General features: G+C 32.6%; 1 protein-coding gene across 1 annotated transcript; it reads left to right on the top strand.

The window, feature by feature from the left end:
* Positions 1 to 862: 862 nt before the first annotated feature.
* On the top strand, positions 863 to 1,946 carry LOC147389581 (transcription factor bHLH118-like). Its single transcript, XM_086419779.1, has 2 exons — positions 863 to 1,162; positions 1,260 to 1,946. The coding sequence occupies exons 1-2, from the start codon at positions 863 to 865 to the stop codon at positions 1,599 to 1,601; spliced, it is 642 nt and encodes a 213-aa protein (XP_086275905.1). The 3' UTR covers positions 1,602 to 1,946.
* The last annotated feature ends 18,648 nt before the right edge of the window (positions 1,947 to 20,594 follow it).

Raw genomic sequence — 20,594 nt, forward strand, 5'->3', positions numbered from 1 at the left:
TGTGTTGAGTAGAGAGATTTGATCGGGACATTGCATGTGATTTCTAAAATTTACAAGGGGCATAATTGTCCCAAAGCCGTTGTTTTGACAGAGTTCAAGTGCTCCCCACAATCTTGTTTTTGAGAAGTACCTATTTGGGTGTTTCGGCAAAAACCTTATTTTTGACTCTTATTAAGTAGAGTAGTTTTGTGAAGTATTTAACCATTCAAACGCACATAAACTACTTCTGACTTGCAACAAGAGTCAGAAGTACTTGGAGAAATCAATCCAAACAGACCCTAAGTACAGTACTACTAAGAAGTTGCAAGTCAGAAATACTTGAAGAAATCAATCCAAACAAACCCTAAGTACAGTACTACTAAGAAGCTGCAAATCAGAACTACTTGGAGAAATCAATGCAAACAGACCCTAAGTACACTACTTCTAGAAGGCAATTTTACTCTCAAATTATTCTAAGCTGGGCCCACATGGAGATTATCCTTCCGGTCAATGTCTTAATTGATGATATAATTATAACACGTGTGAAAGCTGTTCGGGTTCCCAATTTGTATAAAATGTAAAGTTCCCCAAGAGTGCCGATCCTGTACTTCTGGGAGTTGGATAGCAGTCTGCTCTAATTTCCATGACTCTTTACAGTTTAGTCAATATAGACTTCCATGTGGAGCATGAAGAGACCTGTAGCGGTCTATCTAATCAACACCCTGGAGTACAGTACTTGATGATGTCATTTTATGTTTCACCTTGCTTGTGGGGGAGATTAGGGAGAATCTTTGGACCTTAGACCTAGCAAAGATCTTCTCTAACAAACGTATCTTTCCCTTCCTACCTGTTGAGATTGAGAGACAGAAATATAGTAGAAAGTATGAATTATATTTCTCCTTCATACCCTTTACATCAAAGCGATGAGCTGTTTTTTCAGATTTCCTCATCTCCCTTCCAACAACACAAAATCCAACAAGATTTTCTCCATGTGATTCCTCCATCCTTGGCTAGCCTTGATCTTCCCATCAAGCTGGATAAAACCCTAGACCAAAGACCTGATGATGGAAGGTGTGACGAGGACAAGAAGACTATACATAGAGAAATTGAGCGGCAAAGAAGGAAAGAGATGACTACCCTTTACGCCTCTCTTCGATCGCTACTCCCTCTCAAATATCTTAAGGTTTACAACATCTTTCATATAGTTTTCGATGTTTTTATTAATGGAATTATTGTGGGTATGTGTGTTTAATTTAGTCTTGTATGAGTAATGGTTTCAGGGAAAACGGGCGATATCGGATCATATCAATGAAGCTGCCAATTACATAACGTACTTACAGAAGAATATCCAAGAGTTGAGTGACAAGAGAGATAAGCTGAAGAGATTGTCCAATTCTAGTACTCCTGTCACTGTTACAGAAACCTTGCGCCCTTCAGAGTTTGTGACAGTTCAGTCGAGTTGTATCGGTGTAGAGGTTGTAATTAGTAGCAATTTGAGGGATGGGGTGCCTCTCTCAAGAGTGCTAGAACTATTGGTTGAAGATGGCCTTGGTGTTGTCAACTGTGTTTCAACTAAAGTCAATGAAAGATTATTTCACACTATTCAATCTGAGGTACTATAATTTCATCTATGGGTCCTTTGTGAATTCCTAGGTTTCATGTAATAGCTTACTCTCATTTGTGCAAATGAACATACATGCAGGCCAGTAATCCAGAGAGCGTGGATGCATCTGTACTGCAACAGAAATTGATGGATTTAATCCAGTCGGCAACTTCGGCTGGGCTATAACAATTGCTTTCATGGAGGGACTACTTAATACACTGCAGTGATCTGATTGTGTTTCTACAAAACAAGAATGGTATACCTTGCTATCTGACGTTTGACTTGAAGTTCTCCCTTTAAGGAACCTGCGATGAGTATCGAGAATTATTCACAATTTCAAATCCTTTCCTACATCAGTTGTTACCTCATCTACTTAACAGATTTCTATTTTCACCTTATTCTATTTGGCATCCATAAATAGCATGTGTGTTTGATGGTTGACTTCAGAGCTTTCTTCACTAAGATGGTGATAACACCTATAAATCTGATAATTTGATTCTGTTTAGACTTGAACACCATGAGCTTATGATGCATTTAGCTTATAATGAGAGTCAGCTCCTTCATCTATCATGATTTATGTTTGGGTGTCTCTAGCCTTGCTGTAGCATTGTGAATTACTTTGTTTCAGTGACTTCCATGTCTTAATTGTTCCTTTTTTACATAATTGACTAAATCGTAGAGGTTCACATGAATCAGTGCTCAACATAAATAAAGTCCTTGAAACTCAGCTAATAAACCTTGCTTTCGTGATTCACTTGAGGGGTAAGTTAAACTATGGTTGAATGCAAAATTTCCAATTTCTGATGAGTGAATTCTGTTCAGTGACTACTGAATGTTAGGCTAAAATTTTGCGAAACAGTAAAAAATTTCCCACACGAAGCTCGAATTCGATGGATGTTAAATGCATTTTCCTTTTCGTTCTTTGTTTTTGAAGGTTTTCCATCCTCTTATAAAACGCATAACCAACTAAAAGGTTGCTAACGTTTCTGAACTCTTCTCAAGCTGTTCTTATGATTGGTCATATGGTTACATCAACAACTGAATTTTCATTTAGATTCAACACGCTAAATTTAACCTCTCTCTTCCCTTCTTTTGATGAATAAATAATATTTCAGATTCAGGTCCTAATTATTTATACAAGGTTAAAAGATTGAAAATTATTGAAATCTATGAGGATCACAAACTTGCCATTTGACATGCTTCCTGTTTACAAACTTGGCAAGATAAATACCTGGAAATATTAAAAATGGGTCAGAGAACTTTCTTATTTTGATTAGAAATTCCTCTTGTTGGAGATCCACTTAGAGTGCCAAATTTTGTATTAGTCCTGGTTAGTTATATAGATTTGTGAGATAGTTTAAGTCTAATTGATTGTGAGTTAAATATGCATGGAAACTTGAGTTTTGTCCTACTTGAGTTACATTTAGGTTTTATTTTTTTATACTGATAAGCTGGGGTTGAAGGGGCCCCTCCCTTATTACAAGATCTCAACGATAATAGTTGCAACATAAATCTTCAATCAATATTATCTCTAGATTTAATTCAATTTACAAGATGCATGAATTTAGAGGTTTCAAGAGGGTTTAATAGTCTCTTTTTAAAATTCTCTTCTTTTCATCTTTATATTTTTCTTTCACAACAATAACAAAGTCTTATTCCAAAGATTTGGAGTTAGTTAAACGAATTATTCTCCTTCATTTCACTGGTCTTCACAGCTAAGTCTTTCCTAATTGAATGATAGTTCATATATACTTTCATTATCTTCATTTACATTCTTTTAGGTCTTTCTCTCACTCTTTTAGAATTTTCAACTTGAATATTTATTCAAATTGGGGTTGTAATTGACCTTTGTTTAATATGCCCAACTCATATTAGTTGACTTAGAATTTTACCTGCATAACTTAAGTTTTTTTTCATGATTATATAAGTCTGGTTTATCACATTGTATGTGTAAGAGCAAGCTGACTGATTTCACCAATCAAAAAATACTTCTTCATGAAAGATTACATACGTTGTGGGACCTTTCCACATTAAAAGCCTTCACACATGCATGGATATTGTTTGGTAAAATTTCCACATTTGGAAATTTTATGTCAGATGATTTTTCTTGTTCAACCATTTTTATGTTTAGAGATTAACATGTCCCCTTTATGGGAGCGGATCCTCTGTGGTACTACTTTCCCTTAGTGATCTGTCTATAGCCTTGATTGATCACTTTCGAAAATCAAGAACACTGAAATCCTCTTATTTTGTGGGGATAGATCAGATTTGAAGAAAAAAACCTTTTCATGTTTTGAAAACCAACGGTCGCTAAACTCTTAAATCTACACGGCATAGATTTATTGTTGTGCTGATGTGTCCCATATCTTAACTACCTAAAACTACTACACGGAACTTCACGAAAGAAATACCACAGAGGATCCGCTCCTCCCTACTCTTTATTTTTTTTCCACTAAAGACATGCTATTTTTATCAGTTGGAATAACTTTCTTTATAGTAAGACCCAAGTTTCTTTGTCAGGTCGTCTCCCTTCATTTCTAATAAAGGGAGATGACACGACAAACGAGAAAGGTTTATATTTAAAAAAATTGGGTAGGATTTTTCTCGAATTGCATTGGGATTGATCTGAATCCGATTCAAACATCCAAATTCTTGATTCAAATCCTAATTTTTCGGATAGAAACGGATCAGATATCAGATAAAACTCGGATCATTGCCAGCTTTATCGAAAACTTCTATCCTAATGATGCTAGATGTTGTGGTCTCATTATTGGCATATTTGAAGTTGATCATCGAGATTTCTATTTATTTGATGATGACAATGTGCAAATGGTGGTTAGAATGGATATAAATGCCCTTGAATTAACATTAGATAGGATTTTAAATGAAATTGAATGGAGGATCGAATTTGTTCAGCTGACCAAAAAATTTTCATGAAGATGATGTAAGAGCAAGATAAGATATATTAAGCAATGTTTTGCAGTTGCTGAACTCATGGATTTTCTTATTGCAAGGTGATTCTGGCAGTTATTGTTCAATATGGAAAGTAACTTGTGTAGCTTGTGATAGTAATAGACATATTGTATTGGGTTCAATCTGAGGACCGTAATATCCTTGTGGGGCCTGGTCAACACCACAATTGTTTTAAATACAAGCCTCACTCCATCTTAGGTTTCCTACCTGTTTTGAGTGAATGCTTCCACACTTCTCTTGTAGAAGATTGTTCTAGGATTTAGTTTTCAAATATGTACAAGAAGAAAAACACTTCCATTATCCTCGTAGTATGCAAATCATAGTGAGCTATTTTGAATTTGTTGTGGACAGTTAACCTGCTATCAGTTCTATATTGTTATCATCTTGTTTTTAGGGATTTATCCAATCCGACTCAGCAAACCTATTCAAATAGATTTATGGATTGGTTCCCAAATTAGCTAATATAGCTTGAACTTCCACTTTTGTGATTACTGATTATTGACTTAGTAATAATATTTAACCAAATGATTGGATTTCTTTTGAACCTTTTTATTTAAGAGTTAGGTAAACTCTACATTAGTTTTTTTGACTCCAGGTGCTAGGTTTTACCAAGAGATCAATTTATAGATTCCAAGAGCACGTTGTCCATATCATGAAGACCAACCATACAAACATCAGTCGATTTCAATATTCCTGACCTCATGAATTAAAAAGATATTTGTAAAATTAACGTTGTTGGTGATAATGAGCAACAATATGGGAAAAACTACTTGTAATCCAACATAATCTTCATGTGGTCCTACTGACAAAGTTTAAAAAAAAATGTAGTAGTAAATGGATGTAGATTTAAGCCTAACACTTCATTTACTAGGTAATAGCTTTAGTTGCCATTGTTTAATATATTTATGGGTTAACTATTTATGCTTGTTTGTCTGTGTTTGGTCTGTTGGAAGACGAATGGTTGAGATGGGAGAATTTATAGTTATATACTTCTAGGATTCCCAAGAAACATGTATCATAGAAAATTTGTGCTAATATGTAGAAATCACATAGACTCGCGAATAATATATGACAATGAAATCATTAGTGTTGCTTCAAATTCTTTTGTGCCTACATATATAATAGATGGTCTACCCTCTTTTTAGTCCTGCCATATGTCCCAGATAAATATGGTTTATGTGGTCCCGCTGAGTCACACATAATCCTCCAAGCGATCTCAAATATCAAAATTCCGAAGAACATTAAGCTCACAAACCTCTCTAGATCTGAAAAAGACTGAACTAAGAAATCTTTTTCTAGATCATGGATCATTGTTTGATTTGACTTAAACTCTTCAACTCCAGAGAAGATCAAATTCACAAACCCTTCTTCAGATGCTAGATTATTTTCTAAGAAGACTTGGGCTCTCTAATTCCAAAGAAGACCAAGTTTACTATCCCTATTTCAGAAACAAAATACCACATTTTCTAGCCAATCAAGCTCCAACTGGAAGAGAAGAAGCCACATATAGATTAAGAAAAAAGTCAATCTCTCATCAAGTTTGATTACTAATCGGAAGAGAACACTTGAGCATGTCAGTGTAATTGGGATCAATATTATCATCATTATAAAAAGAGAGAATTCCCAAAACGGTGCACCATTGAGATTATTTCTGAAAATGGTAAATTGCTGTTTTTGAAAATAAGTTTTTTTTACAAAATCGGTAAAAATCAAAATGAATAGTGTTTTGGTAACTTTTCATACCAAAATACCCTTTTCTTTATCTTTTTTTTTTTTAAAACACTTTTCTTATTAACATAGTAAGATTTTAAGCCTTACTAAGAGTCGTTTTTTAAACACTTTTGAGCTTGATCCAAACTTTTGAAAATGGACGGCTAGCAAATTTTGAATTTGAAACTTAGAATTAAAATACAATGACGAAAAATAAAAATTTTCGGATTTAAAAAAAAAAAAATTTTTTTTTTTGCTAAGCAAGCAAGGATTTGTATAAAATAAAAATGATTTACAGAAGCCTAGGGTTTGGAAGATCCAATTGATCACCCACAAACACCTTCTGAGCTAATAAAGGAAAATAAAAAACATTGTGAAAAGTTAGGGTAGAGGACGTTTAGGAGGCAAAAGAGACTAGTGCATCAGCTGTACTATTGTCTTCCCTGTAGACGTGTCTGATGTCCCATTCTATTTGATCCAGAATCCCCAATATCTTGAAGAATAGAAACTCAAAGTGCCATGGAAAACTTCCGCCCTTGACTACATTAACTAACAACATTGAATCTGTTTCAATAATAATTTTAGGACCCACCGTAAAAGATAATTTCAGACCAATGAGAAGAGCACTAAACTCCGGAAAATTATTAGTTCCACTAGTCTTTCTAGTAATCAGGGTGGGGCCCTTCATAGCCTCAGCTTATCGATCAAAAAAAAAAAAAAAGTAAACCTTCCACATGGTTCCTTAAAATACAACCTGCCCTGGCCTTCCCTAGATTGCCAATGCTCGATCCATCGCCATGCAATTTTAAACACCCTGGAGGTGGTTTATCCCAAGCCATGGCTACAAGAATCGACGGAGGGATAATTTGGGGTTATGAGCCAAGCTCAATTGGATAATTTTTTTTTAAGTTTATAGAATTTTGTCCTCTACAATCCTGAATGATCGGATCATGTTTGTGGATGCCAAAAGAGAAGCCAAGGACTTTTGTTTCTTGGTCTGGTTCACCATTTGCGGAAGCAACAAATGAAGAAGAGAAGAACATGAAGAAAAAGAACAATGCTTCTTCTTCGGAACACCGTGTAGCATCCAAAAACATGATCTGATGCTTCAGGGGTGTAAAAGATAAAATTCCATGAAATTTGAAAAAAACAGTTATTTTTCACCGTTGAATTTTAATTTGAAATTCGGGGAGTTCGCTACTCTTACATTTTCAAAAGCTTGCTGCAAGCTAAAACAAATATATATATATATATTTGAATATGAGTTTTTCGATGAAATTTAGAGGGCTGTGGTGTCGGATTGCTGATGTGATTATCCATTTGAGCACAACAACCCTCAGTATGCCTTAAAATCCTATTATGTTTTTAAGGAAAGTGTCTAAAACAGAGAAAGGGTATTTTGGGTATAAAAAATTATCAAAACACTGTACATTTTAAATTTTACTAATTTGGCAAAAATAAAACTTGTTTTCGAAAATGGTAATTTACTGTTTTTGGAATTAATTTGAATAATGCACCATTTTGAGAATTAGTCAATTTTGGAAATATTTTTTTGGTAAATTTGTCTTATAAAATTCATTTATCATCTCAATTTGTGCGTCCTAAGGAAGGATGAAGAATCTTCTGTTGAAATTATTACCTTGAGAAGCTTTATAACTAAGTCCGTTTATGTGGGCTTATATGAAAAATATAGATCTGCCGATTTGTAGCAAGTAAATGAAAGATATCTTCACCTTTTTAAATGATATAATTGACAGCTTTGCCTTTAAACAGCTGAGCTGACGATCTAAATTACGTTTTGAATACAAATGAACGGGTGGCTCTTGCTATCTTTTCCATTATTGTATCCTGTCTTGATAGCTTCATTTACGAGAAAGGAACCGCATAGACTTTAACTACCTTATCCACCGAAAAGGTCAAATGTAAAGTTTTATATTTTTGAGTTAACACCCTTATGAATGTTGCAAAACAGATATGCCTCCTTGAACTCAATGTTTGGAGTTACGTCCCTCATTATACAACTTTGGCAATGCTTGCCTAAAAGGTCCAATTCCATCCCTTAATTAAGATGGATCTTAAAAGAGGAAGAAAATAACATGGAGGCATTTTTTATTTTATTTTATTGGTAAGCCTATTTTTAAATGAGTATAGTAACTTGGTGCTGGTGGGATTTGAAATTACATCTCTGGTATCATCACCAAAGACTTTACCAACTAAGTTAGCTGGCACTTTGATCGAGTTGTAAATCTTGCTAAATAAATGCAGAGATTAAGATGTGAACTAAGACTTTGGGCAAGTCGAATTCGTTCCACAGGGACAACGAAGATTCAAAGATTCATTCGGATAAAAAGGCCAAAACAGAATTAGAAAACAGATTTTTCTTTAAAAAAAAACAAAATTGATTTGTTGCACAAATGAAATGAAAATTACTTGCAATTGAAATTAAAAACAGAAAAGAAAGATTGAAAATCTAAGAGAGAGAGATTAGAGAAGTTAATCAAACATTTGCAATTAATCCATAATGTAGATAAATTCGGAATATAACTCAATCCATGGAGCAAGTCATTGCTCATGGATTGGACGGTGGAACAATTAAATCCTTAAGAGTAATCAAAGGATATTCATGAAAACACTAGTATGATTGAGATTGCCAAACTCATTTTCTGATTTTTCACATAGCATAGCCATTCTTGAACTTATCTAAGTAATGGCTATCTAAGTTGGATCAGAATTATAAGTTGGATTACCTTAATCAGAATAGAATTTTCAGAATTAAAACATGTAAGCAAAGCAAGAATTTAAATCTACACTAGAGGGATTAATTTGCTATGGCTTCCTTAACTTCTCTAATGAGAATTTAGCCAATCATTGCAAGCATTGTAATTGCAGAAAAATAATAAAAGAGAAAAGAGAAAATAGGTGAAGAAGATGAAAATGATGATCGATCCGAAATTCTTCTTTTATAGCTCTCCCAACAATAACACAAACAATGAATGATTCCTCTTGATGTTCTCATTACACTCAAGATCTCACCCAAAGGAAAAATTACAGAGAATTAAAAGAAGAAAAACCAAAAATTATGGAAGAAGAGAAGAGGATAAGAGCCTAAGAGGGACCCAAGAGGGGGCCCCTTCTTTGAAATCAACCCTCAAATTTATAATGTTCATATTCGGGTAATCGGGGTGATTTGGCGGATAATTCGATTCGAATGGCCCAATCAGTTACAACAACCGAAGCTTCTAGAAGCTTTTGTAAAAATCTCGAGGACAAATTCCTCTAAATGACCGCGGCGCGGTCTCGGCTAGCCGCGGCGCGGTGACGTGGCGTCCAAAATCCTCGAGATTTTGCCGGATACTTCCTTTTTGCTCGCATGTTGTAACAGTAATTGTTATTTCTTTTGTTGGTTTCCGAATGTACCATTTTCACCTGAAATTAGTAACAAACTATTGTTAGCCACATTAATTTGGGATTTAATAAAATTTATTATTATTTTAAGGGAACTAGTATTTATACGATAGTAATCTCGGTGAAATTACGGTCCCAAATTGATATTATTGGGACCTTATCACACTTGCTTAATTTTAATTTCATTATCATCAAGGTCAAAATTCTATAACACGAATGCTTTCACTCCAATAATATTATAAAATGGGTTTTGTTCGATCAGATTTGATTGGGATTTGTAACAAAATTGATTTGGATAGTGAACCAATGGTTTTTGTGAATATTATTTAAATTAGGATTGGAACTTTGCCTCTAAACCCTTACCCTTGGGCGAGTGACACACTGTCCCTACAATCCTCAGGCAACTCTGAAGGGATTTGGCCTAACGAAAACTAGTGGCTTGATGTACAATGCCTTCAGCCAATAGATATGAAAGGCTTGAACTTAACAATATCAAATCAAATCCTTATTGGATACCAAAATCTAACAATAATCCGGTGTTGGTCTAATTTTCTCCTCATATATAAATATAAGGTAGCGTTTTGTAGATAATTTTAAGGGGACAACTTTGAGAAACAAAATTTGTCCTATGTGACCTAAAAGTTTCAACTTGGGCTGATTTTTTACGAAGATGAACTTTATGGTGAGGTGATCATCCTCACAAAAAACTAGCCCAGTCTTTGTAATCCCATCAAAAGTGATTTACAAATTAACGATACAAATCAATAGTCCACAATTCTTCAACATTGTAAACCACTTTTGATGGGGTTAGAAGTTTCAGATTGAGCTGATTTTTTGTGAGAATGATCTCCTCATCATAGAGATCATCCTCACAAAAACTCAGCTCAATCCAAAAAAATTTTAAACCAAATAGGACAAAAAAATTTCTCCCAACATTGTTCCCCTAAGATTGTCAGCCAAACACTCCCCATATATAGGGAGGCGGATCATGGGATATAAGTAAAAATATATGTAATAACAATCATTTTTCAAAATGTGGGTTAGAAGTTTGTGATTAAGTTGATTTTTTGTGAGGATGATCTCTATGATGAGGAGATCATCCTAAAAAAATCAGCCCAATCTGAAAATTCTAACCCTATCAAAAGTGATTTAGAATGTGGATTGTCAATTTTTTACCAATAATTTGTAACCACTTTTGATGGATTTAAAAGTTTTAGATTGGACTGATTTTTTATGAGGATGATCTTCTCATCATAGAGATCATCCTCACAAAAAATCAACTAAATCCGAAACTTCTTCTCCAAAAGAGGAGAGATCTTGAATCCAAACAACCTCATTGGAAACCCACATTGATTTATCTCAGTTTGCTTGGTATGTGTGGTATTACATGTACTTGGGGGATTTGGGTGAGATATGGTGGTCTAAGAGATCAGTTGTCTCATCCATGTTGGTCGGGCCTACAGTTTGGACACCCCCATCATTAAAAAAAATAAATTTAGTCATCAGAAACACGTAAAATGTAGAACTACTTCTCTAATTACTTCATCAATTAGGAAAATTTTGATATACCTCTTATATTAGAAAAAAATTGTACTTACCTCCCTTCACAATTTAACTTGGTTTGTTGATCAAACCAAAACCATATTTTTTAAGAAGTTCTTATATTTCAGCAACTTTGTTTCTTAGGGAGGTCTAGCTTTGGTATTTTGTTTGATTTGGTCAAAGTAATTATAGCGGATGGGAGACAATCAGAGTAATACTTTTCTGGAGAAAAAACTATTTTAAAATATTTATAAATTTCATATAATTTTATTTTACTCGTCGGGTCAACTTGCAAGTTTTCAACTCTATTAGACTCGATGGACACTCAAATTGAGTCGAGTTTTCAAATTTTAAAACTAAGGTTTTAGCTAGTGTTAATTAGTAATGCTAAACAAGTACTTGTGTGCCTATGCTGCTGAAAATCAGACATTATATTATTCTTTTTATAAACTGGGCTACCATCTAATTATATTATTTAATAATATACATAAGAACAAAGCCAAGATCAATGTATTGATTTAGCTGATCTACTTCACTCATTCGTCTCCTGACAATATCTACTAATTGATTGTCTTCTGTTTGGCTATGAATCTATTGGATTTTGAGATAAACATGTTAGCTGTACATTCCTAGTAGGACCCATGACACCTCTTCGTATCTCGTATAATAAGGTACTAATAAAGATCGCTACATCCAACATTACCAAATTATGGCTACTTTATGATTATGTTTTAAGTATTGAAGCTTATAAAAGATTTCATGTTATTAATTTACTTATATCTTGATTAAAAAATAGCTAATATGTATCCTTTTGTTTATGAAGGAGAAGGATCCCAAGAAACTATAATCTTAGATATACTTGGGTAGAATAACTCACAACGACCCAACAAAAACATTTGATTAATATCCACTGAAGCAGATGCTCATAGTTTTCTACAATACTGTGAGAAATGATCCAATGTGTGATGTACATAGAAGTTCATTGTATAACATTCTCATTGGGATTCTTATTTATTACTGTTGATGAACCAATCCAATAAATCCATCCATAACAAGTTCTTATATCCTTTTTTGAGATTTGCAAGGTCGAACACTAACAACTAATTAATGAACCATCAAGTCACCATCTTGCCTCCTCGATTGTACTAGATCTTCAATCGTTAAATGATTCGATCCATCACATTATACCCACACATCACAATTGTGGTCGTTTCTAGTTCCATATCTAATGATCAAATAAAACACACACGGTATATCTATTTCTCTCACAATAATGACCACAGTAAAATAATATAAAAAAGAGTTATGCTGGGGTGATACTGGAGGACACACCTGAGTTGTCGTGCACACATAATCATAGATGCTTTTCTGCAAGATACGAATAAAAAACATCTACGGTTATGTGTGCACCACCATATCAGACGTGTGCCCCCCAGTGTGTCAGACCAGCATTAGTCTATAAAAAACTATCAATCCCTTTAATTTTCAACAACATGTCATTAAAGAACATATCCAACTGCTCCTCATCTTACTTTATTGGATAAGTGCTTATAAAATACGGGTATTCCAGGTCCTCGGGAGATCTTGCCCTTGATACTGTTGGTATAGCTTAACTTCATCCTCCTAGTTGCCTTGACCCAATAATTAAGAAATATATCCAAGCCGATAGGTTTGGTGGAAGTCATATATGCAAACTAATGATATGGACCATCCCTGGATGATCCTAGCATATCCATTGGTTTGATCATACGTACAATGGAAATCAATGATCCTTTTTTTAATTATTGGTAAGTTGGGGTTAATGGGTCCCCTCCCATTTTATTAAATACTCACAAATATAATTACAAGATACACCGTCAATAATAATATTCATGACCTCTTTAGCATATCCATTGATTTTAAAAAAAAAAAATTGCCCAGAAAATCATTTTTTGGGTATATTACTTTCCAAGTAAATGATTTCTCAAAATTTATTGCACGTAGAAAATCACTCAGGATTTCTTTTTTTCTTTTTTGCTTGCTACATTGGAGAATCATAAGAAAAAACATTTTATGATTTGATACATATAGCTATCACGCAAATAAAATTTGGCTAATTAAGTAAAATTCATTTGTATCTGCTATTATAGTTGAAAACTAGTAACCATATAAGATGTTCAAGAAGAAAGAGGATATAGCAGCAACTCATATGACATTGAAAAATGTATGTAAACGTAACAAAGGATATATCTATTTCAAGAGAGGAATTGCAGTCCAATATTGATAATCCACTATTAAAGCCTTATAAGCTTCCCAATCTATCAAGAGAGCAACTGAGATGACATTTTACTCTCTCTCTTCTTTTGAACTTGGAAATAAGGAATTTTTTAGATCTGATGCTAAATGGATCTTGTTCTATCTTTGATCAAAGATTTTAATTATAGGAAAATATAAATTGGAGTTTGAAGAACAAGGGGAAGGAGAACAAGGGGAAGGAGAAGGATCCCACAAACCAATAACAGATTAAGGAGGGTTTATGTTAGAGAATAAGATGCATGAGATACACTGTATCATTGTTAGTGTATCTCATCACAAATGGAAGGTTGTGATGAAGGAAATTTTAAAATATATATTGATATTTAGAATATATCAATTAGGATATTCTAGAATATTTATATTAGGTAGTTTTCATATATCTTGGTTGATGTAATGTCTATAAATACTCTATTGGGACTTTTGTAATATTTATCCAAGAATTCTCAATAAAATCATATTTCTGCAATTTATTCAATCACTAGTTCGGGCTTCTAGAATATGACGCCCTTGTGGAAATTATTTTGTTGATTGTGGTGAGAGGTCCAATGAATTGGGATTTTCCTTTAGGCCCATGTCATTTTGAAGCAAACAGATTATTTAACATAAAGAGGATGAACTTTAGGAGAATAATTCAGAACTCTTGTAGAGTGGACTCATGTAGTACCAGACATGAGCTAGTCTTTCAAAGAACAAGAGTGTTTTTTTTTTCTCAATACCCCGGTTCAGTATAGACCCTAAGCTTCATAATTTTTCTATTGAAAAATCAACCTTTTAGCCATACATGTATTTTGACATGCAAGGAGCCACATTACAAGATATCAAACACATGATTATCCATTGAAACTTAGATCCAGGTTGTAGGAGCTACATTACAAGATGTCAAATCCAATTTGGATGTGTAGGGACCATTTATGACTTTACAGATTTTTTTAATCCTTTATTATGAGGGAAATAATGACCTTTATGTCATTTTTGACAATTTTGGCATTTACCCATCACTAGGGGTGTGCTTTTGCGGGCAAACAAATGATTCATCTCACAATCAATTTACTAGGAAAATATTGATATTCTTTGCAGTCAAATGCAACCAAAAATTGGATCCTCCAGAAAAAAGATATGCCAAGTGCTTTTCTTGCTAAAGATTATTTCTTTATGAAATTGTAATAACTTAATTTCACTATGTCATATTTCACAAACAACGACGGACATTGTCGTCACAAGGGCAGTTGTAGAAAACGATTATCATCTGTCAAAAAAATGTCGTGAAAAATGACGGTTTTTCTTTGTAGCAATAAACGACGGGTTGAGACCGTCGTTTTTATGTCAAATTTAAATTTAATCAACAACTTATAAACAATGGTTATTATTTGTATTTTTTTGCGACTTTTTTAACGACAGTTATTGTTTGTCATTTTTAATATTTTTCACATGAGAGGAAAATGGAAAATTGCATTGGATAGAAAATTGAAATCTAACAAAATAAGTAAACACATAAAAAAAAAATTTACATTTTTCAGATTGCAACAATTTTCCTTCAAATTTTACATGTGCAATTATAGTCCAATATGCTTCGTTTTCATGATGTCAATTTTAATCCAAATAGTTTCAGCTGAAGTCTAGGCTCATTACTAAATCAAAAAAGTTCAAAAAATTAATTATCCTTCATGCCAACAACTCAAAGAATTCAAATAAAACGATTTGAAGCACGACATCCCAATGTTTAAAATTGTTTCTCAAAATGTATCTTCTGCCAACTTCACTTGACTTGTAGAAATCAAAATCAACATTTGTCTTTCTTGGTCCTTGGGAAAAATGATGTAGCGATTCTTGCAGACAGTATGCATTCTTATTTCTTGCAACATATTGCCAAAATCTGTGTTTGGAAAATTAAAAACCATTGTCAGATATATAGTAGTAATTACACCGACTAGCTACCTAAAGTAATCCAAGTAATTATGCAAGAAAGATGAATATACCAAATTACAAAATAAATAGATAAATGGCTTTGCTTGAGCACAAATTTTCAAAAATCTCCTACTTGTTGCCCTCAAAGTCATTTGTGAACAACACACACGACAAGAAGATGTGAGTAACGTGCAATGCTTGGACCAATAGTTCACACATTAGCAAAATATTGTCAAAAGAAGAGATACTCCAACTAGTTTCTAAATTAAAGCATATTAGCTTATCTCAAATCCACATGCTTTCAAGTAATAAGAGATGCTAGAAATATAAAAGATTTTCAATATACAAATTAAAACAACAATTTTTTTTTTGAAATACAAAAGATGGATATGAGTTTCTCTCAATCTTCCACCATGTTAAAAAGTCAAGATCACTCATGAACTTTTGCTTACAGCACCCAAATTCATATGTAAAACACCACAAAATTAACATTCATCTTCGGGTGCTGCTAGTAAAAATTAGTGTGGTAATAGAAGTTCTCAACATAAAAGAGTTCTCACATCTACCATTGTTAGACATTCAATTATTTTATTATAATTTTTTTATACATAGTGTCTATCTACCATATAAACAAGAAAAGCACCTCTCTTCGGTAGAACTTTATTTTAAATTTGGGCCAATCAATAATATTGTCACATGTCAAATCAACAAATGTTCATTCTCCACTTTGTAGAATCACATTCCCATCAAGGACCTCATCTATAAGGATATCTTAACTATCCAAATTTGTATTAGATGCACCTATCATCCTTCCTTCGACAATACAATCATGTAGTCGCTGTAAACAATTCACCTTACAAGAACCTATTTTTATGCTTGGTGGGTCAAAATGTGATTCATGATGTGGAGAATCGGGCGTTACCTAAAAAATAATGTAGACAATATCATTGCAACAATAGAAGTTCACTCCTTTATTAAATCATGAATATAAATATATCATTACAAAAGGTCTATACTTCCATTTATAAAGTAAAAAATGATCACAATACAATGGACTTAACTCTAAAATGACTCAAGATATCAAAGTGGCTATAAAATCTTGAACCACAACTTGGTAAGTGAAATTTCTTCTATTGGAAAAAAATATTCCACTCGATGTTCCTGGTGTAGTGTACTAAGAAAAATCCCCTACTTTGTTAGGTACTCTACAAAATCACACAATTTATCGCATTGTGGTTCATCTAGTCCCAATGAGATTGAACCACCTATATCTTCCAATCCAACCACTTTTCAACTTTCTATAAACAAGTTGAGAATTTTAGACTTATAATGGATCATAACAAATATGGAAAATTTGTCTATGAAATTAATGTAGTGCTTCCCATAATGAGGAGTCCATAATGGACCATACATATCTATATCGATCAAATCAAACAATCTAAGCGATCTAAGGAGTCATTCCTAACCAATAATTCTCCTAAAGATATAACTCAATCTCTTATACCTAAATCCTCACTACAATTAATTGCAAGAAAGTTTACAAAGATCAACGCACATCTCCTAGGATAAGTAGCCTGAAACAACAACCCCAAATGAGAAGATACATGGGTAATAAAGCAAAATAATGAGTAAAAGCTGATACTCTTTGATAAGCATTAAACTAATGAGATGTTGAAGACAAAAAAAATGTAAAGGATGCCATCCTCGATGAATGGGAGCAAACTTCCTATGGAAAAGAATAAATTACATTTTTTTAAAATCAAGAATTCAAAAGGAATTTAATCAAGTCAATTCGTAGTTCCCCATTAACCACTTCTAGTTTGAAGAAGTTGTTTTCTATTATCTAATTTTCATTTAAAAACTATAGTATTTCTGAAAAAATACAAAGATTTATGACCCAATGCAAAATGTCAATGTTCTAGTTGTAAAGAATGGCTAAGATTAGTGGAAAACCGCATTGGTGTCCTAGTAGAAAAATTAGATTGTTGTAAAGTCTCATTCACCTTTCTCATCTCTTTCGTCAACTTATCCTCTCTATTATGAAAGATTGTCGTTTCATACGCTAAGGCTTGCTTGTAAGGAATTGAATCATGCACGACAGTCTTAGAAACACCAAAACCCATTCTTCGGACACAACTACAACTATCAAGACCACAAACCTGTACAAAAAATGTATAATATCAATTCCTACTAACGAAATTATATCATACTTAATAATATTAATACCTACTACACGACATAATATCATAATTATAAAATATCTGGATCAAAATAATGTACATATCACAGCCACAGGGTCATGTTCTAGATTATTATGTTTACTAGAAAGATCATTAGCAATCATTCTATTAATGGCTTCCTACAAAATAAATAATAATTAAGAAATATAAAGACGAGAATAAATAAATACTATTAACAATAGACAATGTTTAATTGTTATACAAGTTTTCCTTTTAAGCTAGACATCTTTTCCAATATTAAGTACCATTCATTCTAATTAGAGAAAAGAGTGAAAAAGAAAAACTTTCCATCATGAATTTGAGTATTAGATTCATCCATAAGGTAATATCATATCCCTCTCTTTCATATGACTTCCTCAGTTCCCATTAAATGTGTAATTCATGACATACATCATTGATTCATTCATGAGATAACATTCTGTAATAGATTCTTCTAGATATGTTTGATTCACCACACATTATTTATATGTTTTCATCTTCTTAATACATGAATTATATATCAGATTTTAACAAAAAATTTAATTATAAAAATAAACTCATTAATTTAAAATTTTATTTACTATTCAAAATGATACATGCATTGATATTTAACGGGTTTACAAACTTGCGCCTCCTCCACTAAGTGTACAATAAGATGTATCAGAAAAAAAAAAATAATAAGGAAAATACTTTTCAAGCACATAATATTTTCACAATTGATCTTTCATCTTCAAAAGTTCCATACGATTAATAATCTTTGAAAAATATTGATAATTGTTAAATAGCAACACACAATGCCTTATGACCCTTGAATGCATGCATTGGTAACACTGATAATAATTGTTACATAAAGATGTGATAATCATGTGATTTTAGGTTATTAAATTCGTTATCCTATAAACTCGTATTATGTTTCTAATTTATAATATATTTAATAGGAACCTTCAAATGATACAAAATTGTACAAATTAATTCTTTTTCTGATCGAGACAAAAAGAAAATAGTTTTTGGATAAGTTAATTTTTCATTCATATCTACGGGCCAAATTTTTTTTCTTATTTTCATAGCCTTTAAGTCTTGATGACCTTGAAGATCACCCTTCATCTTATCCTTCATACGCAAAGACTTGATTATCTTCTTAACAGTGAAGGTTTTATCGAGCAAATTATTCTTTTTAGTAAAAAAATTTTGATTAGTTGCAATAATTTTGTAAAACTCCTATTAGACCATTGATGTCTAATTTTCATGCTTAGCAACTCAACTATCATCGATAATTTTGTATCATCAATTCAATACGATGGATAAAATGGTTGTATTGTATCTTCCATCAATTTCTCATATTGAATATTCTCTGAAGAATCATTCTCAACTTGAACATCATCTATATCATTAGTTTCATTCATATATGTAGATGTACTAGATCTCATATAAGTTTGAGCATCATCCTTGTCCCAAACACGTTAAAAGGTATTATTTACCATATCAACCATTTTTAGGATCACATCTTTAATATGATCACTAGGAAGTGTATTGTCCCCAATGTTTGCACAACTTTTAAGATGCATTTCTCTATCATGGATCCATGTAGTATAAGACATATCAATACCATTTTCTTCTCCCGACAATATTACGACACTTCACACAAGGCAACAATATCAATCATCATTCTCTAATTTATGTGTATTAGCCTTTACGAAATAAAATAAAAAATTAATTAATTCCTTCTAAGTATTCAATAGAAAGTTTTGACACAGTCATCCACGTCTTTTTTGGAGGTACCGGCTTCAAAAATATCTTCCAAGTATTCAATAATGACTTATTTATTGTGTTTTCTTGAAATATCAAAATCTTAGATTTTTCTACCGACTCTACTAAAACCAAAGAGATTTAGTGTTTGATAGTAGTAATATAATATTAAACTTAATGCTTTTAAGTTATAATATATCATTACATATTAGATCGATCTAGAACTCATCCCATTAATAACCCAAGATAAATAGTTTAACCTAGGAGATCATCATTGTTCTTATAAACATGTAGCATAGTACTATTCCATTCATTTGACATTTTCAAATTATACAATACCTTGTTTAAAAACTTAGTTAACCAATGTTACACATTTTCTCTCACACACTTCACCAGATCTCTATTTAAACTTAGATCAAATCATGTGGCCACTATAGGATTAGTGTATAGAATAGGCCTAAGCTCCAAAACTGATTTTCATTTAACAATTCTCAAAATAAATGCTTCATTAATCTTTATTTTTCTCAACCAACTAATATTTGTCTCTAAATTAATAAGCAAATTTGTGATAGAAACAATAAGAAAAATAACTTACAAGAAACTAAATCTAGTGAGTTAGTGACACAATATTTAAGTGTAAGAATTAAAAACATTGCAAGTTTCACCAAGGCATGACCACAAAACTCACAGACACTCCATCATAAACTCTTAATGTATAATCAATATAAATTTGTGTAGGTTCATACAACCATGTAAAATTATAACACTTGAATCACTTCCTAGACATAGATTTGTGAACAAGCTTAAATCTATGTGGAAACATAAAAATTGTCTACTTAAAAGAATTAATACAAATAACTCACCAATCTGCGACATACTAAGGTATTCGGGTTGATATAGAAATAACTCTTATTAGAAATGACTTCTAATTGATTTCTAAAACTCTACACTTCGCGGGCTTTCTACACCCCCCTCCCCCCAGCACACTAAAAAATGGTCAAGAGTCACATAAAAAACAAGATAAGTATGTATTACTGCACCTTTCGAGTAGAAGTGATGCGTGCGATCTATGAAGTCAAATCAATCTGCAAAATATCTAATGTGATCAACAGCAGTAATCACACTATAATGAGGAAAAAAATAAACATAAGTGAAATAATATACCTACAGACAACATACCCACCATAGTAAAAAATAACATACACACAAATGACATA

The sequence above is a fragment of the Akebia trifoliata genome, chromosome 12 (assembly GCF_017979445.1).
Source record: "Akebia trifoliata isolate Shusen 1 chromosome 12, ASM1797944v1, whole genome shotgun sequence".
NCBI lineage: Eukaryota > Viridiplantae > Streptophyta > Magnoliopsida > Ranunculales > Lardizabalaceae > Akebia > Akebia trifoliata.